Here is a 25,000-nt window from a genome sequence, read left to right on the forward strand (position 1 = left end):
AAAAAAAAATTACGTAACACAGAAGAGGACAGTAAGGTGTAATAAGCAAAACAAATCGCTTAGGATGATGTGTTAGGGAACTTCCTGAGAATACGGGTCTGTGTCTTCTCGTTTTTCGCATTTTCCCTGCAACGTCCCATGTGGAAGGACCAGAAATATGCTAGGTAAGGAAATATGGTAGTAAGGAAATAAGCTAGTGAGGAAATATACTCCAACTAGTAAGGAAATATGCTAGTAAGGAAGAAGTGTCCCCGCCTTCTAAGCTTAAGAGAATACTGGCCCTGTATAGGCTATTTCCCCTTTTTCATATTTCTGTATTTTCCACTTAGTAGGGTCTCCCTCTCTCCCTCCCTCTCTCTCTCTCTCCCTCCCTCTCTCTCTCTCTCTCCCTCTCTCTCTCTCTCTCCCTCCCTCTCTCTCTCTCTCTCCCTCCCTCTCTCTCTCTCTCTCCCTCTCTAATATATATATATATATATGTGTGTGTGTGTGTGTGTGTGTGTGTGTGTGTGTGTGTGTTTAGCTATTTATTTATCTGTATTTGTTTGTTTAGCTATGTCTCTCTTCCTGTGTCTGTTTATGTATCTGTTTATATGACTATATGTTTATTTGTCTATCTATCTGTCTCTCCATCTATCTATCTAGCTGGCGACAATGCATCCCGCGACGACAGACGGCGTTGGTATGCGAGGTTAGCTTCCCTGTCACTGGGGGAGGAGGGGCACGGGCTGGTGGTAGTGATGATAGCCTAGTTAGGGGTCAAGGCAGTGACACCACTTAAGTTGCGCGGTGATAGTGGCTGTGGAGGCGGCTCAGGGGGAGGGGAGGCGGGATTTGGAGTTTTATTTCGGATTTCTCCCTCACGGACGTCATTCGGATTAGGAGAGGTTTTGCGATGTGGGTAAGGATGGCAGGGAGCTCGTGTTGCTCATTTTATTTCGGCATTTTTCAATTATCATTTTCATTATCATCATTATCGTTATCGTCGTCGTCATCGTCATCAGCATATTCTTCTTTTTCCTCTTCATCATCATCATCATCATCATTATCTTCATCTTCTTCTTCTTCATTATCATCATCATCATCATCATCATCATCATCTTGTTCTTGTTCTTGTTCTTCGTCTTCCTCCTTCTCCTCCTCCTCGTCCTCATCATCATCATCCTCATCATCATCATCATCCTCATCATCATCATCATCCTCATCATCATCCTCATCATCATCATCTTGTTCTTCATGTTCTTCGTCTCCATCTCCTTCATCTTCATCATGATCATCACCATCATTATCATCATTATCATCATCATCATGATCATCATCATCATTATCATCATCATCATCATCATCATTTCCTACCTTTTTGTCCTTCCTGGGAGCCCCCGAACAAGGGAAGGCAGTGACGAAACCACTTCAAGCTAACCTTATCCTCAGCACACTTTCTCCTCCTCCTCCTCCTCCTCCTCCTCCTCCTCCAGTGTATTTTCCACTCTCTTCTTCCATATGGTTTTACTAAACTCTTTGGAGGCTTTCATTGAGGGTGATTCTCGGCAATGTGTTACAGACTCGTAGTAGCTCCCTAACACCTCTTCCTTAGCGATTTATTCTCGGATATGGATGGTTAATATCCTTGTGCACGTTAGTTATGCAGAGTATGGTGATTTTGACAGGATTTATATAACACAGAGGAGAGTAAGGTGTAAGTAATAAACATAATAATTCGCATAGGAAAAGGTGTTAGGGAGAATATGGGCCACAGAAAGAAGGGGGTATGCATACTTGGAGTTAATCTGTCACTATTCTCCCCTAACACATCATATTAAGTGGATTATTTATATGTAACGACACACACGGGGAGGCCAAGGATGAGAAGGAGGGATGGCGTGGAGAGGTATACGAGAGAGGGGGGAGGGCAGCGAAATGGCAGGGGACAGGGCGACATGGAGACGATTTGTTTGTAGCCACCCCTTATGGGATTAAGGCGTCTGGCAATAGGTAGAAAGATGGAAACATATCAAGCCCCTCTCAGTTCAGGAATATTAGTCTACGAAAACCGGGGAACAGATGTGAAATATTTAGCGAATTTTTGTCAGCGACTGTACAGAATTTATTTGTTTTGGTGAGATGACGTTGTGTAAGAGGATGTTGCTTGATTTTTTTATTTTCTCTCGCATGTGCAGCAAATACTTCACAATTAGAGGAGAGAGAGAGAGAGAGAGAGAGAGAGAGAGAGAGAGAGAGAGAGAGAGGACGACAAACCCAAATTCCTCTTTTACATTAAGTAACTGCCTTGGAAATTTATCAGTCGTAAAAAAAAATATCTTCCTATCTGTGTGACTATCTATCTATCAGTCTGTCTACCTACCTACCGTATCTATCTATCTGTCTGTGTGTCTATCAATCCATCTATCTATCCAGCCCCTTATCCTGCTGCAGTGGGTGGGTCTTTTCATGGCTCACGCGAGACGAGATAAAGGCTCCGTTTTGCGATTACTGTTTCCTATCTCTCACATCACTTCTCATTTACGTAACACTTGTCAAGATGATGTTTTAACTGTTTGTTTATCTTCCGCATTCATTCGTTCTGGGTCTCCTTCTCCCCGGTGGCGTGGTTGGTAGAGGTCTTCGGTCTTGTCTGTCTGTCTGTCTGTCTATCTATTTGTCTATATTTATCTATCTCCCTGTCTAACTGTCTATTTATATATATACTCGTGTGTGTGTGTGTGTGTGTGTGTGTGTGTGTGTGTGTGTGTGTGTGTGTGTGAGAGAGAGAGAGAGAGAGAGAGAGAGAGTGTGTGTGTGTGTGTGTGTGTGTGTGTGTGTGTGTGTGTTTATCTCACCTACATGTCGTTGGTCGCCCCGGAGTGTAAACCCAATTAGCAGAACAAAACTTACGTGCTTGAAACTGCTTGAAATTCACACACACACACACACACACACACACACACACACACACACACACAGGTAATACGGTGACTGGCTTATTATTTTTGTGAGTCATGGTACCATCCTCAGGTAAATATTGAAGTTACCTGTGGGACTGATTGTGGGTAGTGCTTGTGATGTACCAGAGATAGATAGACAGGGAGATAGATAGATTGATAGATAGATAGATATACATACAGGTAGATTGTGGTTTACCAGAGATAGATATGGATGGATGGATGGATGGATGGATAGATAGAGTGATATATAGTTAAGGTATGTAGATAGATAGATAGATAGATAGATAGACAGGTAGATAGATAGCCAAATATACTGTATAGGGAGATAAGTAGATGGGTAGTTAGATTAGGGGAGAGAGAGAGAGAGAGAGAGCAGCGTGTAGCGAAGCAGTGTGTTGTTACGAACAGATCAGTGATAACATAAGTGGCTCCATATTTACAAACTTTCTTGTACTTAATCTGCTTATAAGATTGGTGTTATACAATTATTCACTCACTCATACACCTAGCAAACACCAGCGCTAAAATTTATACATACACTTCAGCCCTGAAATTAATACAGTAACTGTGTATAAGATTGTTGTGTTCTATTTTTTTCTTCAGTCATTCAGGTTTCATTCACATCAAAACGGAAATATTTAGGTGAGAAAGGAGGAAAAACAAAACGATATTCCGAGCAAAGAAAATGCAGTGGAGCTTCTTTGTCTTGCAGATTAGTCAACATCCTTCATGAGTAGGGAAGGATGGGAAGACAATGTGTGTGAATGAGATGTAAAGGAAATAGGAAGAAGAAAGGAGAGGACCGGCCAAAATTTTCGCCTCCTTTTCATCTTCCGTCACTGAGAAATATACCAAGCCTCTCTCAGTCGTAGGAATATTAGCCACCTGAGGAATGGGACAGGTAGATGAGGAGGAATATTAGGGGAATTTTTGTATGTATGGGCGATAAATATAATACTCCTCTCTCATCTTGGGAATATTAGTCAGCATTAGGATGTGAGAAGTAGAGGAGGTGAAGTATTGGGCGAATTTTTGTATTATAAGCAGAGAAGCATACCAAGCCTCTCTCATCCTTGGAATATTAGCCAGAGGAAAGTGACAGCTTGAAAAGGTAGAATGTTAGGTCAACTTTTGTATCTGTGGGATGAGAAGCATACCAGTCCTCTCTCATCATAGGAATATTAGCCAGCAGATATAAGAGAGAGAGGACGTGAGAGGCGGAAGAGGTGAAATATTAAGGTGAACTTTTGTGTTATGAGCAGAGAAACACACCAAGCCTTTCTCATCATAGGAACATCAGCCAACAAAAGAAAGTGAGAGTGAAAGGAGGTGAAATATTTGGCGAACTGTTGTATCTGTGAGCAGAGAAGCACACCAAGCCTCTCTCATCATAGGAACATCAGCCAACAAAAGAAAGTGAGAGTGAAAGGAGGTGAAATATTTTGCGAACTGTTGTATCTATCAGCAGAGAAGCAAACCAAGCCTCTCTCATCATAGGGAACATTAGTCAACAGAAGAAAGTGAGAGGCACTGGAGGTGAAATATTAGGCGAACTTTTGTATCTATGGGAAGAGAAGCATACCAAGCCTCACTTATCATAGGAACATTAGCCAGCAGGAGACAGTCAGAGTGAAAGGAGGTGAAATATTAGGCGAACTTTTGTATCTATGGGAAGAGAAACACACCAAGCCTTTCTCATCATAGGAATATTAGCCAACAGAAGAAAGTGAGAGTGGGAGGAGGTGAAACACTAGGCTAACTTTTGTGCCTAACTGAGCGTCGTTATCACCGGCCAGGGACACTGTTGGGTACTTCGTGAGTGCAGACGCTCCAGTGACGTTTGGTCTCTTCTCATCACCGACCTGTAGAGCTGGCATTACCTTTTTTTTTTTTTTTTGCCAAGTTCAAAGGCTAGTAATAGTTTCACACCTCACTTCAGTTACGGAACCCTAAGGCTGTATCTGAACACATTGAGTGGCCAGTGAATTCATTATATTTGCTTCTGTATAATACTATTGTCACCAGGTGCAACAAAGTAACTTTCGTTGCGGACATACCGGTATCTGTAGAAAATCAAGATGTAGATAGGTACTCACAGCTCACTGTCACATCACTGATAGATCGCACAACGTGGGAAGGAACAAATTACTACGGCATTACCGGTATATGCTAATGATAGAACTTGCCAAAATGTGTACAGATGAGGTAGACTCACCGAGCTGCAGACAGTGTACAGCACATTGCAAGCACTAGCAGGCTGTATATCGCCTGCATGCGAGAGGCTCAGAGTGCGAGCCTAGACTACACATGGTTTTCAGTATGGTATCGGGGCTTAACGCACTGGGTGGCGCTGAGACCTTCTTCTCAGGAGGTCTGAGCACTGACTGGCTGGGAATGTGACTTAAGCGCCGCCGGCTATGATGCAGTGTTGCCAGGGCCCCGTGGGAAGATCACGGAGCTAAAAGGAGGTTTACTTTTTACCTGGTCCTCATGACGCCTGGCTGATGAGAGCAGCACTTGGGTAAATTCATCTGGTTTTTCTTTTTGCTGTAGGAGAAAACGATTTAAATCTTGACCTTACAAATTCTGTTCAAAAGGAAGTTAATGGATCACTGTTGACCTGGCTGGACCTGACCCGACCCATAGTGACCTGTTCTGGAGAGGGAAGCCATCACGTGGTGGCACCAATATAACCAGGCTGATCCCCTATCCGGTTATGTAAATGTCTCTCTACTTTCTCTCTATCCCACGAAAGGAGGATGGTGGACTGTAGAAGGGCAGTGTCAGCCTTCAGTCTACCGGGTTTAGGTGAGTGGCCTTTACCGTTGCTCTGACCGGCATTAATATCGGCAGTCAGTTAACCAGTCTATTGCCTGAAGGTGTGACTGGCTGGGTGCGGTCCTGTTAGTTGCGAGATGAACTTGCTGACCACTAACTCCGATGACATTTTATTTATTTATTTATTCTTTCTGTTGGATTATTTATATATATATATATATATATATATATATATATATATATATATATATATATATATATATATATATATATATATATATTATGGGTAGTAAACGGGTTAATGAAGACACCGATGATAATTGTAATAACGGTAAAAATGATAATATTAAATGGTGAAGACGATACTACTACTGCTGCTACTGCTACTACTACTACTGATAATAATAATAATAATAATAATAATAATAATAATAATAATAATGATAATAATAATAATAAGGAAAATTGTGCAAGACTCACATTGGTTTCTCAACTCTGTCCTCTTGAAAGGTGAGAGAGTCAAGAGGTACAGCCGGACACGAGAGAGAGAGAGAGAGAGAGAGAGAGAGAGAGAGAGAGAGAGAGAGAGAGAGAGAGAGAGAGAGAGAGAGAGAGAGAGATTTACTTACATCATAAAACACTAATTTTAAAACTGATATTCATTCACAACAGGCATCCCAACAGACAGACAATCTGACAGACATAACCCCCTGCCCACAAACAGAAAGCCCCGCGGCAGGCTAGGACTCTCTCTCTCTCTCTTTCTCTCTCTCTCTCTCTCTCTCTCTCTCTCCCTCTCAGGTAGGGCGGGGAATTACCTAGCTATTTCCTGGATTCTCTTCCTCTTTTTCAGCTCTTTGTTCCTATTGTCTCTTTCCTACATTCTCTCTCTCTCTCTCTCTCTCTCTCTCTCTCTCTCTCTAACCACTTCATTTGGGGTGAGTAAGTACCTTGTCTTCTTCCTGCCTGTCTTTCATTTTTCTTTCCGTCTTTTATTTATTTATTTTTTCTCACTTCTCTTTTCCTTTCTCTGCTTTGCCATTTCCCCCCTGTTTTCCCGATTCTCTCTCTCTCTCTCTCTCTCTCTCTCTCTCTCTCTTCCCTTTTTCCCAGCTTTCTCTTCCTTTTCTCTCCTCTCATTTCCCTCCCTATCTTTTTCCTTCCATCTCATTCTCTCTTCTCCCCTCTCTCTCTCTCTCTCTCTCTCTCTCTCTCTCTCTCTCTCTCTTTATTTACTCCCATTCTGTCTCCTTTTTCTTCTTTCTCCATTTTCACCTGTCTCTTTTTCTTCCTTCTCTCTTTTCTCCTCTCTCTCTCCCCTTTCTCCTTTCTACTCCTCTCTCCTTTTTCTTTCTTTTCTCTATCTTCTCTCTCCCGTTTCTACTTTCTCCTTTCTCTCTCCTACCTCCCTTATTCCTCCCTTATTCTTCTTTCCATTTTTCCCTTCTCTCTCCTTCTCTCTCTTCCTTCTATCATTTTTTTTTCTTTTCTCTCTTTTTTTCTCTGGAATTTCCTCCCTTCCGGATTTGAACCCTTGTCATGGATGAAGAGAGAGAGAGAGAGAGAGAGAGAGAGAGAGAGGAAGCAGCTGGATTAGGTGTAGGGGAGATAGATAGTTAAGTAGATAAGCAGACAGAGAGAGACAGGCAGATAAATAGAGAGAGAGAGAGAGAGAGAGAGAGAGAGAGAGAGAGATCCATCTTGAAATATAATGCCTTGACAGTAAAATTAACCCCCCCCCCCTTATTAACAATGCAGTGGTGGGTGGAGTGACAGGCGGGGTTTTGTGCTGTCTGTTCTGTGGTGTCTGTTCTGTGCTGTCTGTTCCTTCATCCTTTCACCTGAGATGCATTACACCTTCCTTAATCTCACACTTCCGTCCTCTTTACCCTTCCCTTCCTCTCTCTTTGCCTTCTTTCTTTCCTTCCTTACCCTTCCCTTCCTCTCTCTTTGCCTTCTTTCTTTCCTTCCTTACCCTTCCCTTCCTCTCCCTTTTCCCCCTCATCTTTCTCTTCTCCTTTCCTTCCCCTCCCTTCCCTTCCCTTCCCTTCCTTTCCCTTCCCTTCCCATCCCTTCCCTTCCCTTCCCTTCCCTTCCCATTCCTATCTTATCCGGTACGGTATTCTCGTCAGATAAGGAAGGTCCCTAACACCTCTTCCTTAGCGATTTATTTATTTATTTTTTTCAATATGGCTGTTTGTAATTTACGTATGTAGAGTTGGACGATATTGGAAGGAGTTATTTAACACAGTAAGGTATAAAAAGCTAAATAAATCGCTTAAGAATAGGTGTTAGGGAACTTCCTTGAGTGACGAGAATGCGGATTTTAGTACTGAAGTTGGCGATATTAGAAGGATTTATTGACACAGAATAGTAAAGTGTAATAAACCAAATAAATCGCCCAGGAAAAGGTGTTTGGGAAAGAATGCGGATGTTAGTACTGAAGGTGTAGGAGTTGCCCAGTTCCGCCAGATGAAAAAATAATGTAGTTTTTGTTAATAGAGAAGAATTTCCCCCGTAAATAGGTAAGAATTTCCTCCTTAACTGTTTTGAGAGGCGTGTCCGGATGTGGGAGGGGAAAAAGAGTTCCTGTTTGACATTCCCGTATCCGATGACGTGTTAGATAGATAAATAGATAGATAGATAGATAGATAGATAGAGAGAGAGAGAGAGAGAGAGAGAGAGAGACCCCTGTATCTGATAACGTGTATGGGGGGAGCATCTCTAGGAGGGGCCATGACCGACAGCCTTTCACTAAGGATTTTCGGAAATTAGGCGGTCCACTCGTGTACTAAAATCATCTCAAGGTAGCCAGAATAAAAAAAAGAAAGAAAGAAAGAAGAAAAAGGAAAAAAAAATTAACGTCATGAGAGTTAAGGTGTTGTGTAAATAGCCTTCGACATTTTCCTTATTCGCACCTGTCGGTCTGTCGTGTGAATATCCTCTGTTTATCTATTCACACCTGGTATTCTGTCGTGTAAATAGCTTCCCCGACAATTTCCTTATTCACACCCACTTATCTGCCGTGTAAATATTCCCTGTTTCTCTATTCACACCGGTTGATCTCTCGTGTAAATAACCTCCATCTTTTTCCGCCTTTCACCTCCGTCACCAATGTTGCCGCTCTCTCTCTCTCTCTCTCTCTCTCTCTCTCTCTCTCTCTCTCTCTCTCTCTCTCTCTCTCTCTCTCTCTCTCTCTCCACCTTGAATTTTCCTTCCTGCAGACGATTTAATCTCTCTCTCTCTCTGTCTCAGCCACATCCTTCTGACTCACCTCTCACCACCCTCCCCAGGACAAAGGGGAATTTCCCTTCTAAATCCTCAAAAGACGTGCCCTTAATCCGGGAGTGTCTTGGAGGGATTTAGAGGCCGCGTTTATATGCCTAAGATGCGTTTTGTTTGCCTCTGTCTTAATCCTGATCAGGGAATATCTAAGAAAGTGTGAGGGGCCGCGTTCAGTGACCTAATTTCAGAGGCCGCGTTTATATACCTAAGATGCGTTTTGTTTGTACCTGTGTCTTAATTCTGATTTGGGAGTATATCAGACTCTGGGACAGCAGCAGCAACAACAAGTACAACAGCAGCAGAAGGAAGAGGAGAGAGAGAGAGAGATAGATAGATAGAGAGAGAGAGAGAGAGAGAGAGAGAGAGAGAGAGAGAGAGAGAGAGAGGGGACAGACAGACAGACAGACAGACAAAGAGAGAGGAGTGGATACAAGGATATGTGAAGAAAAACAGGAGGTACAAAGACTGAGAGACATTCAAGAGAGACAGAAAAAGAGATACTGTGTGCAAGTGAGAGCATTTGATAGCCCCACTTGCCTTATCTGGGTTGGAGGGGACAGACAGAGCAGCCCCACTTGTGCAAAATTCCTGGAAGCCACTGACCTCAATTGGCTGTTAGAACGATGCCCAACTACTGTGACCTTCCGAGAAATGATAGCCACAAATTACCCTCAACCACCTCTAGTTACGCCTCCCTTAATCTCATGTCAAACTGCAAAAGAAAATACTTGCAACTGCCTGCCAGACTGCATTATTTTCCAAGAATCCCCATCAAAATTTTTGCCTCTTAAAGAAGAAGAAGAGGAGGAGGAGTAGGAGGAGGAGGAGGATTACATAGGATTACATAGGAAAGAAAACAGCAACAGACCTTAAGGTCCTCTCGAGACTGCATGCAACGGAGAAGACTATGACTATAAGATCTAACTCTACATGCTGGAGGATAAGGATAGTAAAGCAAGAAGGCTTCCCCCACCCCCAAACCCTCCAGGAGAAAGTGAGAAAAACCACCATGCAGCATGGAAAAACTGACATGGTAATTTCACAGGAAATACTGGAAAGGAACAGCCACATTCTATAATACTTTGTCTATAAGCTACCCGTTTGAGTAACCTGAAAGAGAAAGTAATCAAATAAACTAATATTTACGGCATAATATTATGGACGGGTACATTGAGTTAATGGGGCGTCTGTAGACATAACGTGGAAACTACACAGGAGGAGGAGGAGGAGGAAGAAGAAGAAGAGGAGGAGGAGGAGGAGGAGGAGGAGGAGCACTTGAGTAAATGGCATTGAGATTACCAAGTCGTCATTCTTTCTTCACCCGTTGTCTCTAAAATGCCACACACACACACACACACACACACACACACACACACACACACACACACACACACACACACACACACACACACACACACACACACACACACACACACACACACACACACACACACACATCCAAAACTGATAATACCTCAATGTCCCAGTCCAGGATTGATCGCGGGTTCTTTCACTCAGCGGCTTACCTTTCAACCACTAGAGTGACACCTCCTCAAGGTATACCGGTATGTGTGTTACGTAATGCCTTCTTGGTTTGATTGATCCTATTCAGTGGTTTTTCTTTATTCTTTTTCCTTTAACAGACAAAGCTTTCAACCCCCCCCCTCTCTCTCTCACTCTCTCTCTCTCTCTCTCTCTCTCTTTCTCTCTCTCTCTTTCATTTTTCTCTCAGTTTTCCTGCTTCTACTTATGGTGATGGACGTGTGCCTCTTCTCTCCAGTCCTGTTCTTCAAGGATTTTTATTTTTTTCCTTTTTCTTCCCTTAGCACCAGCATCTCTTTCATTCCTCTTATTTATACAGGGAAGGAAGAACCAAAGGCTAGATTTTCGCAGTAATCCATCTCTCCCAGAAATATAAATAAATAAGTAAAGGAGCCAAATTCAAGATCCGTTCATTTCGAGATGCCTGGACACACCGCATTTAAAAGACTGGAAGTCATAGGCAGAAAGAAGTGCAGACAGAGGAGGATAGTTCCAGAGTTGACTTCTTGCATACATGAAGGACTGGGAGTATCGGTTAACTCTTGCAATACACAGTTGGACAGAGAAGGGGTGAGAGTTTGTTGCTAGACGGGTGCTACATTCCCACAAGCAGACAGTTCAGAAGAGCAGTGATCATTGGAGTAGCGGTAAAAAAGAGATAAAGATGCAACAGTGCGGCGAAGAGAGAGAGAGAGAGAGAGAGAGAGAGAGAGAGAGAGAGAGAGAGAGAGAGAGGCTGAAGGGAAACAATAGGAGTAAGGGAATTAATTGCCCTCACTCCCGTCGGTTAAGAAATCTCCCTAACACCTCTTCCTAAGCGATTTATTTTGCTTATTACTCCATACTGCCCTCTTCTGTGTCATTTTAATCATTCAAATACATCCATACGCAGCAAAACACAAATTGATATTAACAAACCGTATCAAAAAACAAATCGCTAAGGAAGAGGTGTTAGGGAGCTTCCTCAATCTAAATACAAGCAAGAGAGGAAAAACTCGGGATTGTCCTAGATTCGGATTCTAAGTGGTCTAAGTGCATCTCCCTAACACCTGCCACTTAGCGATTTGTGCAATATATATTACGTAAATAATTCCTTCTATCATTTATATCGCCTTGATAATTATAGATGTAAAATTTGCATCAGTAATATTCGAGGTAGTGATATGAGAGACGGGGGTGGAAGTGTGGGGGGAGGTCAGCGAAACGGCAGGGCACAGGGCGACAAAGAGGCGATTTGTTTGTGGCCACCCCATACGGGATTGAGGCGTCCGGCAATAGATAGATAGATAGAGGGAGACAGATAGATATATAGATAGATAGATAGATGGATGGATAGATCGATAGATAGATAGATAGATGGATGGATAGATCGATCGATAGATAGATAGACAGATAGATGGACAGACAGAGATAGATAGATACATAGACAGATAGATAGAGAGAGATAGAAAGATACACACATTGATAAACAGATATAAAGATAGAGGATAGATAGATAAATAGACAGGGAGATAGAAAGGTAAATAGATAGACACAGACGGATAGATAGATAGGTAGACAGATTGGTCGATACACAGACAGATTGACAGATAGATAAATAGATAGATAGAGAGATAGATAGACATTCTCGGTGGCGGAGGAGAGAATGTTTCGAAATGCGAGAAAATAAAGTCTCTCTCTCTCTCTCTCTCTCTCTCTCTCTCTCTCTCTCAAGTTGACACCAATAAAACCTTTATGGCAATTTTACTGCAGGTTTAGGTTTCCCCAGGGTCAGTGTGTGTGTGTGTGTGTGTGTGTGTGTGTGTGTGTGTGTGAGAGAGAGAGAGAGAGAGAGAGAGAGAGAGAGAGAGATTGGGTGGAGGTCAGTAGGTGAAATGAACACCTTGATTTTAACATACTCGAAAAAACTACACACACACAAAAAAAAAAAACAGATTCATTTACACACACACACACACACACACACACACACACAGGCTGATACAACCCCTGAAGAGTCATTAAGGAGGAGGAGGAGGAGGAGGAGGAGAGGAAGAAGAAGAAGAGGAAAGTGGAGGAGAACAAGGAAAATAATAATAATAATAATGATAATAATAATAAATAATAATAATAATAATAATAATAATAAGAAGAAGAAGAAGGTGGAGGAAGAGGAGATGGACGACGAGGACGAGGAGGAGTAAAAGAAGATGATCGGAAAAAGTAAGAAAAATAATGAGATGTATATAGTCCTTCTGAGAAAGATCGTAAGATGGAGTTACCGATAAGAGAGATAAAAAAAGAGACGTATATGCTTAGTGTCTTGCCTAAGTGTGGGAAGATGAGAGGGGAGGAAGATGAGAGAGAGAGAGAGAGAGAGAGAGAGAGAGAGAGAGAGAGAGAGAGAGAGAGAGAGAGAGAGAGAGAGAGAGAGAGAGAGAGAGAGAGAGAGAGAGAGAGAGAGAGAGAGAGAAATGATGAAGTGTGAAGAAGGTGAGGAGTGAGGGGAAAATAAGAAAAAAGAGATTAAACGAGAGAGAGAGAGAGAGAGAGAGAGAGAGAGAGAGAGAGAGAGAGAGAGAGAGAGGAGATTAAGGTGTCTGGCTATAGATAGATAGATAGATAAATAGATAGACAGACAGGCCCTTCCATCCTATGACCTGTTTTAAAATCTTTCTCTTTATATCTCCAGGCGAATTTATTTAACCAAGGAATTGTCTTACGAAGGGGGTAGGGGCTATTTAAGATTTTTATTTTCCGTCTTAAAGAAATTATCGTAAGCTGAATAAAATCATCTAAAGGCAGTAAGTGTAAAAAATATAAAACTGTGTGTGTGTGTGTGTGTGTGTGTGTGTGTGTGTGTGTGTGTGTGTGTGTGTGTGTGTGTGCAGGAACGTTGGCGACATGGCTAAGAAAATAAAGCCTTTGAGATATTGACTTGAGAGAGAGAGAGAGAGAGAGAGAGAGAGAGAGAGAGAGAGAGGGAGAGAGAGAAAGCATTGTAGTACACTTTTTATGCTCGTTGATGATCCTGCTCTAGAGTCAGCTTTCTGGCATAATCTTTTTGCACAGAAATTTGAGAATAGGAAAAAGATGGAGAGAGAGAGAGAGAGAGAGAGAGAGAGAGAGAGAGAGAGAGAGAGAGAGATTTGTACTGGATAGGAAGCGAATCGGAAGGATAGATGTGATGAGATGGTGCAATATCCGAGAGACACTTGTTACTTCTCCCAACTATTTCTCCCCACACCCCTTTCTCCTCCCCTCTCCCCTGCACCTCCCCCATCTTTCACCACGTTTCCCCCCTTCAGTACTTCAGTTCCCCCTTCCTCTTCCCCCTCCCCATCCAACCTTCTCCCCTCAGTCATTATTAACTCTCTCCTCACTTGGATTTCTCTTCTCCTTCCCCTCCATCTTGTCATCAACTTTCACTGTTTGATCCCCCCCGTCTCTCTCTCTCTCTCTCTCTCTCTCTCTCTCTCTCTCTCTCTCTCTCTCTCTCTCTCTCTCTCTCTCTCTCTCTCTCTCTCTCATTTTTAGTACCCACGCTGTGATACTATAATTAGGTATGCCCAGCCGACTATTCTTGTGAAGGTCATGGTGTGTGTGTGTGTGTGTGTGTGTGTGTGCAAATTCCTTCAGTTAACCTTGTCTAAGTCTTCTTACTTGATGTCTTTTGCACTCTCTCTCTCTCTCTCTCTCTCTAACACACTCAGATTCTCATGACTCACTCATCTGTGTATTAAAACATTATAGAACAGAAAATGAGAGAGAGAGAGAGAGAGAGAGAGAGAGAGAGAGAGAGAGAGAGAGAGAGAGAGAGAGAACGACAATGACAAGAATGATGCTGCATAATCTTTAACTCTTCATTAGCGAACATTTTTTTTTTCATAGTTATTCATTTACTTTTTCATTTATTAACATACAGAGTTAATCCGTAAATATCGTTCACTAGAAACTCGTGTGTATCTTGCGTGCAACGAGGCCGGCTCAGTCTGCCGGAGTGGGCGTGGGTGTGGCGGTGGAGTAGGGGAGGAACTAATGATGCAGGGTAGACTTTGATAATTGGACCATCTTATTAGTTTTCTTTAATTTTCTCTCTTTCTTTATTGTTATCTGTCTGTCTGCCTTTTTGTCTGTCTGTCTTTCTTTCATTCTTTTTCTTTCTTTTATCTTCCTATCTGCCTCTCTGTCTGTCTTTCATGCTTTCTTTTCTTCCTTCCTTCTCTCCTCTTTGCCTGCCTGTCTGTCTGCGTCTCTGTCAGTCTGTGTGTGTGTGTAATTCACCGGGTCGGTCAGGATCACTTGATGGTCGTGATCGTCAGCTTTTACCCTCCCGGAAGGGAGCTGAAAGCTCATATAGTCCGATCTAAGGGCAAGGCTGTGACCTTCACACACGCACACACCCGTCCCCTTGCTCAAGGGGGACAGTAACCACCCACTTCGTCAGTGAAACTTTTCGCAACCTGAGCGAGGCGCGAACTCCCGTCCACCAGTTGGCAAGTGGGAACGTTACCACTGCACCAGCGAGCGGTGTGTGTGTGTGTGTGTGTGTGTGTGTGTGTGTCTTTCATTCATTCATTCATTCTTTCTTTCTTTCTTTCTTTCATTCATTCTTTTCTTCCTTTCTTCCTTCCTTCCTTTCTTTTACCTTCTTTTCCTCATATATTTCCATGTAAGAATTTTTATGAATAGAGGCTTATTATATCCTCAATTCACAAAATTTCTTTATATGAGTAAAATTCTTCTGTTATCGAGGCTTGGGTAAGATCTTTTATGAATATTGAGGAAACTTCTGTAATTCTCCTGCATTTGGTTAAGATCTTTTATGAATATTGAGTAAAATTCTTCTATAATTCTTCCATATTTGGGTAAGATCTTTTATGAATATTGAGTAAAATTCTTCTATAATTCTCCCATATTTGAATAAGATCTTTTATGAATATCTCGCCACTACCTCACATCCTGTCCTGATATCGAGATAAGCTGAGAGGCCGTATTCACAAAAATTCTTAGCCTGTATTTATGATCAGTAAGTCTTTGTGCGAGTATTTTATTGATGGAAAAGAGAGAGAGAGAGAGAGAGAGAGAGAGAAGAGAGAGAGAGAGAGAGAGAGAGAGAAATGTAGTAAGAAGATAAATACTTTCTTTACAGAGAGAGCGAGAGAGAGAGAAAAAAAGTGTGTGTGTGTGTGTGTGTGTGTGTGTCTGTGTTTTTGCCTCAGTATTTTACGCCTCTGAGGTGAGAGAGAGAGAGAGAGAGAGAGAGAGTCAGTGTATGTGTGTGTGTGTGTGTGTGTGTGTGTGTGTGTGTGTGTTTTGCCTCAGTGTTTTACGCTTCTGAGATTCCATCATTTACACCCTTCACTACCATCATTTACACCCTTCACATCTATCATTTACACCTTCACTTCTATCATTTACACCTTCACTTCTATCATTTACACCTTCACTTCTATCATTTACACCTTCACTTCTGTCAGTCATTTACACCCTTCACTACCATCATTTACACCCTTCACTACCATCATTTACACCCTTCACTTCTATCATTTACACCTTCACTTCCATCATTTACACCTTCACTTCTATCATTTACACCTTCACTTCCATCATTTACACCTTCATTTCTATCATTTACACCTTCACTTCCATCATTTACACCTTCACTTCCATCATTTACACCTTCACTTCTATCATTTACACCTTCACTTCCATCATTTACACCTTCACTTCTATCATTTACACCTTCACTTCTATCATTTACACCTTCACTTCCATCATTTACACCTTCACTTCCATCATTTACACCTTCACTTCTATCATTTACACCTTCACTTCCATCATTTACACCTTCACTTCCATCATTTACACCTTCACTTCCATCATTTACACCTTCACTTCCATCATTTACTCCTTCACTTCCATCATTTACACCTTCACTTCCATCATTTACTCCCTTCACTTCTGTCATTTACACTCTTCACTTCTTTTACATCCTTCATTTCTATCATTTACACGCCACTTCCTTCACATAATATTTACCTTCTTTCCCCTGTATTTTCCATGTGCAAGATTCTGTGTACGGCGGTTCAGAGAAGACAGAAACTCACCGCCTTGCAGACACCCCCCCCCCTCAGCCAAGGGAAACCCGCTCACCTGACGCAACATCCCGCCGAATGTGACGCGTGAGAAGATCCCGGTGCAGGTTAACGTATTGTCTTGGGAGACATTTATTTGTTTATTTACTTGTTATATATATATATATATATATATATATATATATATATATATATATATATATATATATATATATATATATATATATATATATATATATTGCCAGACGCCTCAATCCCGTTTGGGGTGGCCACAAACAAATCGCCTCCAAGTCGCCCTGTCCCCCGCCATTTCACTGCCCTGCTCCCAACTCACACCCCCCTCTCTCATATACCTCTCCACCCCATCCCTCCATCTCATCCTCGGTGTGTGTGTGTGTGTGTGTGTGTGTGTGTGTGTGTGTGTGTGTGTGTGTGTGTGTGTGTGTGTGTGTGTGTCCTACCAGACGAATACTCTTACGGTCTCACATAGTCAATTATTTCTATGGTCTTAGTATGCCTCGTTACACCATCTCAGAGTGCATACCTCCGCCAGCAGTGAGATTAATGTTCTATTGCCGCGTCCGAGTCTAGATCCACCTCAGAATCTAATCAACTCTTTCTTGACCCACTGCCCACCTGTCCACCAAATCTAACTTAAATCCGATAACAACTTTTTGAGATATCATGTACACAGACAGACAGACAGACAGACAGACAGACAGACACGGGTGAATATATATCTTCTGTTCGACTTCGTTAGCGAAAATAATAAACACAGTTACATTTATTTATTTATTTACTTATTTGTTTATTATGTAACACTCGTTTTAAGTGATCTCTCACGAAGGCCTGTATTTTCAGTGGCAATTTTGGCCTCTTAGAGCATTTTCCTCAGCGATTTATTATTTGTATTACACCTTAAATTTCTCTTTTATGCTTTCTTATATGTATTTCTTGTACCGATATAGTCACATCGGTAGTGTATGTTGGGATGTTGAGATGTTTTGTTCGGAATAAATCGCTGATGTAGAGGTGGTTACGCAATAGCCAGAACAACTTAAATTTTTCATCAGTAACGTATGTGAAAATACTGAGGTGATATATGCGGAATAATTCGCTGATGAAGAGGTGTCGCGGACTGTCCAGAGGAACGTAGAATTCAACCACCAAGCCAGATGAAAAGCGAGTCAGCTGGTATATCCATTAGGCCACCACCTCTGAGGCAAGGCGCTGCTTTCCTGTCTGGGCTATTTTGGTCACTGTTCATATATGGCTATAGCTTTGTAGGCATAGCAGACTACGTAACACTTCTTCCTAGGCGATTTATGAAACATGTGACACCTTCATATTGTCTTGTATGTTGTTTATATCTTTTTAAAAACTCGTCATAATTTAAATAAGTAACATATTAAGGGGCATTTTCGCAAAAAAGGTTGCCGAGATGCAGGGTCACGAAATTCCGTAAGCCAGAAACCCTGTCATAGTAAGGGTAACAACAGCCGACGCTTGGTATCGACTTATTACTTCAGCCAACGAAGTTCGACGAAGGTTATGTATTCACCTGTGTATGTTTGTCTACATTAGTTTAGTAGGAAAGAGGAAATATTGCAATAAATAATACATTCTATTGACACTGACGAAGGTATGCACTCTCCGAACTCTTTGTAGTGTTTTACGTGTCATGATTTTCTAGATTTATACCTCACAGCATGTGTATATAACATCACCCACTTAAAAGAAATACATGTAAGAATAGGTGAATTATTATCATCATCATTATTATTATCTGAACGCTGCCAGGGACGTAGAACGGTCTCCTAGAGCTAAAATGATCTGGACTACGGTGAACTTATTCTCCGTCTGTCCTACGTCACGGGCCGGGGGGGAAAAAAAAAAATGACTCTTGCCTTTCCTATTATCATGATCAAAATAAGTACATTTTGGTGGGGAGATCCGGAAAAACGTTTTTGACAGTTTCGGGACAGGAGTCAGGGGAGAGAGGAAATACAAGGTACAGTCACAAACCAGGCTGCCCTCGTAACACCATAATTGCACCTTTACACCAACACAAGGAAAGGAAGGAGGGATTTCCGGCCGGAGACCCTCTACATCACCTTTTGCGTCACTGAATTGCGCGAACACAATCCCTGAAAATCGTAATCGCTCTCTCCTCTCCCCAGGCTCATCTCAACGTGAACCCAGTGGACTGCAGGCTGAAGTTGTCCCTGTCCTGCAGTCCACATCCTCCTCTCAGGGAATAGGGAAGGGGCTGAGGGACGTTTCTATACCCAGGCAGCTCCACCGGCCAGCTATATCGGTGCCACCACGTGAAGGCTTCCCTTTCCAACACCACGTCCTTTGGGAGACCATTATATGCTCAAGGTTAGAGGGAGGGCGGGGACTGGGCACTTCTTTTCCGTGTGTGTGTGTGTGTGTGTGTGTGTGTGAAGAGGGTTGATGGTTATGTAGTTATGAAGCACATGTGTTCGTGTATTCATGATGCTGTGTGTGTGTGTGTGTGTGTGTGTGTGTGTGTGTGTGTGTGTGTGTGTGAGAGAGAGAGAGAGAGAGAGAGAGAGAGAGAGAGAGACTCATATATGCGTGTGTAACTCTTATTTTCTTCAGTAATCTGGTAAATATCACACATAACCTCCAGTCTGTCCCTGTAGTGACTTCGGTGTTAGTTGGTTTGTGTTATGCTGTTTTTATATGTGTGATGTGATGTAGTTCAGCACACACACACACACACACACACACACACACACACACACACACACACACACACACAGATACACATAACATAGCAGCACACCACACAAGCAAACCATAACGCAACACAGTTCTCTCTCTCTCTCTCTCTCTCTCTCTCTCTCTCTCTCTCTCCTCCGGCGATGACAGACTCTCTTTAACAAATAATTACCCGTCACATCACCTTAACCCTTCGAATCCCTCTCTTTTCTTTCTTTCTTTCTTTATTTATTTAAGAAGGCAACATTTTGGAGGACTCAGCCTTTGGTTCCTTCTTCTATGCATAAAAAAAGCACCTTAACCCTTTCGAATCCCTGTCCGTTAGTTTTATTGTTTATTAATTTTTTTAGCTATTTGTTTATGGAGGGAACATGTTTGCGGACAGCCTTGGGTTCCTTCTTCCCTGCGTTAAAAAAAGAAGAACCAAAGGAGTATTTTTTTCATATTCTTGTTTTCTCCACATTATATTTTTCATTTTTAGGGAGCGCCACAGTAGTGAAGGAAATGAAGACTACAAGTAACCCCTTCAGTTCGAGAAGGTCTCCAAAAATGAATAATAATAATAATAATAATAATAATAATAATAATAATAATAATAAAATATCATCAAGAACAATGACAAAAACAACACTAACAACAACAACAACAATAATAATAATAATAATGTATAGAGGCAGTGAATAAAATCGTCTACACAAAATAATGAATGAATCTACCCCACCAGTCCATAAATTTCCCCTACGCTGAATAACACTAAAAAACCAGCATGAATCAAATGAAAGAATTCGATAAGGGAGTGAATGAAATGAATGATGAATAAAATGAAAGAAAACAGAGCCAGGGGAGTGAATAGGAAAAAGATGCTGCCTTCTACATTCATAAATCATGTAGGGGAAATCCGGATATTTTTTTCGATTTCTGTGATTCACCTTTTCCCTGTGAGAGAGAGAGAGAGAGAGAGAGAGAGAGAGAGAGATAACCGTTTCTCTCTCTCTCTCTCTCTCTCTCTCTCAGGCAAGGGGAAATCCAGGGGCTGCCTAACTGGATCGTGCTTACGTTAGGTTAGGTGAGGTTAGGTTTGTTGTCTGTGTTATGTTTGGGTATGTTATGTTGTTTGGGTATGTTTGTTATGTTATGTTTAGGTGTGTTATGTTATGTTTGAGTATGTTATGTTACGTTAAGTTCGGGTATGTTATGTTATTTGGGTATGTTATATTATGTTTGGGTATGTTATGTTTGGGTATGTTATGTTACGTTAAGTTCGGGTATGTTATGTTGTTTGGGTATGTTATGTTATGTTTGGGTATGTTATGTTACGTTAAGTTCGGGTATGTTATGTTGTTTGGGTATGTTATGTTATGTTATGTTTGGGTATGTTATGTTACGTTAAGTTCGGGTATGTTATGTTATTTGGGTATGTTATGTTTGGGTATGTTATGTTACGTTAAGTTCGGGTATGTTATGTTGTTTGGGTATGTTATGTTATGTTTGGGTATGTTATGTTACGTTAAGTTCGGGTATGTTATGTTTGGGTATGTTATGTTTTGTTTGGATGTAATGTTTGGTTATACTATGTTATGTTGTTCGTTCTTATGCTTGGTTATGCTATGTTGCTCTTTGTTGCCCTCCCACATTTTCACATACATGAATTTCACACGCACACGCACACACATAGATGGCATGAAAAACCTCAACTACTTAGAAATAGATCGCAGTACAGTCCCGGAAAGTTTTCTCAACATCCGGCGGGCATATAACAGTGTGTACGAGGCGATGTCAGTCAGTAACCCTTGAGATTTGGTAGAGAGAGGTACTTCGTGTCCGTCCTTACCTGAGCCCGAGTTATATATCTCAGGTAAGCATGAATTGTGTTTAAGAGTGACTGTGTATAGATTTTGTCACTCACTCTTAGTCACGAAATACCTGGACTGTCTGTAAGAGTGACTTTCTTCATTCTTACACCACACACTTGAGTTGTTGAAGAGAGTGATTGTATATACATTTGCCTTTATGTGTACACTCTGATAAGCATGATCTATCAGAGTGACTATATCTGATCATCACTCTTACAGTTACTACACATTTGAGTTAGCATATAAATTTAATCTTTCACTCTTAACACACACTAGAGTTGACTGCAAGAGTGACTGCATAATACATAATTCTAATCTTCACTCCTAACGCTGACCAAACACTTTAGGATCAAACTTAAGGGAAATATTCGTGAGAGAAACGGAAAAGATGGAGAGACGGCAATTTTAGGCCAAGTTAGAGTGAGGGGAGTGTAGGAACCGATAAGAGTGTGGTCTATTTATGTATTTATTTGTTTATCTACTTACCTATCTACCAACCTAACTACCCAGCTAACTGCCTACCTATATTCATACCTGTTTTCTTACCTACCTACCTACCTACCGACCTACCCACCCACCTACCTACCTACCGACCTACCTACCTACCTACCTACCCACCCACCCAACTAACTAACTACCTATATTCATACTTACCTGTTTTCTTACCTACCTACGTACGTACCTATTTATTATTAAGGAGAAATTATCTTAAAACTGCATAAGATTTTTTATGCATATGGGGCCATGATTCTGAATATGTCTTAGAGGTAGAATTGCCCTCTTTGCTGTCGTTAATTGCCGTACCTCCTTCCATTGAGCGATTTATTCTGTACATTACGTCTTTACCCCAGTCAGCTGATGTCTTATTTATTCTCTTGTGATTTTAACATAGTCTTTCCAAAACATTACTGCTGCTACTACTGCTGCTACTGCTGCTGCTACTACTACTACTACTGCTACTACTACTACTACTATTTTTATTTCAGATCGCCCACTGACTTCCTCAACAGTCTTCTAAAGCCCCCCCTCAGCTTAACCGAAAGAAAATGGAAATCTCTGGAGAAATATCAGTTGCCTCCTCTATGGTGAGTAGATGAGAATGTTTTATCTATCTGTCTGTCTGTCTGTCTTTCTGTCTATCTATCTGTCTATCTGTCTGTCTATCCATCTGTGTACTCGTTATAGTAGTGAAGGCTGTGTTAGAACTGCTATGGTTACGTTGTTGTGCATTGCTTTACACACACACACACACACACACACACACACACACACACACACACAATTCTTGCTCCATATATGGACTTATTGACGTGCCTGTGAGGAACGGAAACCAGTTCATGTGTACATCTAAAGACATACCCAAACGTACACACACACACACACACACACACACACACACACAACCAGCAATTCATATAACTAAATTACATTTGCATGGATGTACAGTACCTTAATAGTCAAAGGAAAATAAATATATACATAAATAAATAAATAATAATAATAATAATAATAATAATAATAATGCTTTACGAGTACTACCACCATCATCACGACCTCAAATTCTACTACTACTTCTACTACTACTACTACTACTACTACTACTACGTAACACTCATCCACATACGGTTACTTAATGGATTTTCTCTTCTACTTTTCAGGGGTATTTGTACAACGTAGCGAATGACGTCACCAGCAGCAATCGTCGTGCCCGTAGTAAGTAGCGATGACGGTGTGCTGTGTTAGTTAAGGATCTGTTTCCGCTGGGGTTACTTTATTGGGTTAGATGGGTATTGGTGGTACTGCCATTACTACTACTGCTATTGCCATTACTACTGTTACTACTACTACTACTATTACTACTGTTACTACTACTACTCCTGTTACTACTACTGCTACTATTACTACTACTACTACTACCACCACCATCATCATTACTACTACTATTACTACTACTACTACTAACAATAATACTGCGTTGCTGATGATGATAATGATGATGATAGTGATGATGATAATAATGATGATGATAGTGATGATAATAATAATGATGGTGATATTGATGCTGATGATGATAATGATGATAGTGGCGATGATGAACAGAAACATAAATTGCAGTTGGTCAAAAGGAGAAAGTAGGATGATAATAATACACTTCCGTCCTCTCTCCCGGGTGACAGGATCGGTAGGCACAAGTAGTTTGATGGCCCAGCACATAGACAGCAGCATGACCACCAAACTGAGACTCCAAGGTGACTCTCCAAACTACCTCCAAGCACCTCCCAGCTCCACCTCCCTCACCCTTGGCCCACACACCTCCACCGATATGCAAGGTGAGACTACTGTAATTGGCAGGTGAGATTAGTGTACAGGTGAGATTAGTTTAAAGGTGAGATTAGTTTACAGCTGAAATTAGTTTACAGGTGAGATTAGTGTACAGGTGAGATTAGTTTACAGGTGAGATTAGTGCACAGGTGAGATTAGTTGACAGGTGGGATGAATTTACAGATGAGATTAGTTTACATGTGAGATTAGTTTACAGTTGAGATTAGTTTACAGCTGAGATAAATTTATAGGTGAGATTCAGATCGGTTTTGATTGCATGGAATGAAAGGGAGGCCGAGGAAAGAATGGAAGTGGAGAGACGGAATGGGGCACGAGGGTTTGAGAATAAGTGCGGATAAAACAGAAGTGATGATATCTAGGGCTGGTGGCGGTACTGTTATAGGAGAGACAGACAGAGAGATAGATAGATAGATAGATAGATAGATAGAGAGAGAGAGAGAGAGAGAGAGTGGCCATGTGTAGTTTACCGCAAAGGTGTGCGAAGTAACTCGATTTTGTGCACGGTCTGTCTTATGTGAGTGCGTAAGAGATGTAGTGGTATTAGCGGTAGACTGCAAGGTAATGCTGATTTCGTGTATGCGGTGTGTCGGAGAGAGCACGTAGAGTCAGTCTGCGAGATGATGGTGATTTCGTGTATACGGTGTGTCGGGGAGAGCATGTAGAGGTAGACTGCGAGATAATGCTGATTTCGTGTGTGAGGTGTGTCGGGGAGAACATGAAGAGATTGTGAGGCGTGGAAGGATTGATCTTCCTGGAGAGTCTCTTGAGTGTATGGAGGTATTTTGTTATTTGGGGGACGTGTTATGTGCTGGAGGTGGGGCTCGAGGTACTTTTGTGGCTAGGGTGCAGTAATAAAAACTGGTCAGGGGTTTCAACCATGCCTTTCTCTCCTTCCAGCGTGCTTCCGTCTACACAGTTTCCAGGTGCTTAGTGCCACACCCATAGCCGGTCTGGTGGTGATGGTGGAGGCGATGGAGGGCAATAGATTTCTGCAAGGCTCATCATCAGGCACTCTATCCCTCATCGTGAGTACATATAATAAATGTTCTATACTCCCTTCACTCTAACTTGGCCTTAAATTGCCATCCCTCCATCTTGAATGCTGAGATGTGACAATAGGTTAACGCTAGAATACGCTAGAATACGAAGTGATATGAAAAGGATAGATGGAAATAGCATCGGCTTTTTCTCAAACAAGCTACAAAAAGGATGAAAATTTGGGTCAAGATGAAGTAAATGGACTATCGTAGTGAGTGTTTAAAAAAAAAAAATTGTATTATGAAAGTTAATTATTGCAATACCTAGTTTTTTTTTTTTTTTTTTTTTTTTTTTTTTTTTTTTGCTGATCTTGAAAGAATACACTTCTTGAAAAATTCGACTTTTCCCTTTGCTTTATTGGGCAGAAGAGATGAAATACTGGGCAAAATGGGCAGAG

The 25,000-nt window shown here is 41.5% G+C and overlaps 1 protein-coding gene across 3 annotated transcripts in view; it reads left to right on the forward strand.

The window, feature by feature from the left end:
- The window catches only part of LOC145406111 (uncharacterized), a 41,849-nt gene that overhangs the window by 12,705 nt on the left and 4,144 nt on the right, over positions 1–25,000 (forward strand). For 2 of the 3 annotated variants that reach the window (XM_080277311.1, XM_080277308.1), the window contains exons 2-5: positions 22,209–22,307; positions 22,881–22,935; positions 23,400–23,552; positions 24,463–24,590. In XM_080277311.1, coding sequence (XP_080133437.1) covers positions 22,269–22,307; positions 22,881–22,935; positions 23,400–23,552; positions 24,463–24,590 — 375 coding nt within the window. In that variant the 5' untranslated portion in view covers positions 22,209–22,268. Of the gene's footprint in view, positions 1–18,801; positions 19,004–22,208; positions 22,308–22,880; positions 22,936–23,399; positions 23,553–24,462; positions 24,591–25,000 lie in introns of all 3 variants that reach the window. The other variant, XM_080277309.1, reaches the window with a different exon arrangement.

This window comes from Coenobita brevimanus, chromosome 69 (genome assembly GCF_032717465.1).
Source record: "Coenobita brevimanus isolate Jiangsu-jjx chromosome 69, ASM3271746v2, whole genome shotgun sequence".
NCBI classification, from domain to species: Eukaryota; Metazoa; Arthropoda; class Malacostraca; order Decapoda; family Coenobitidae; genus Coenobita; species Coenobita brevimanus.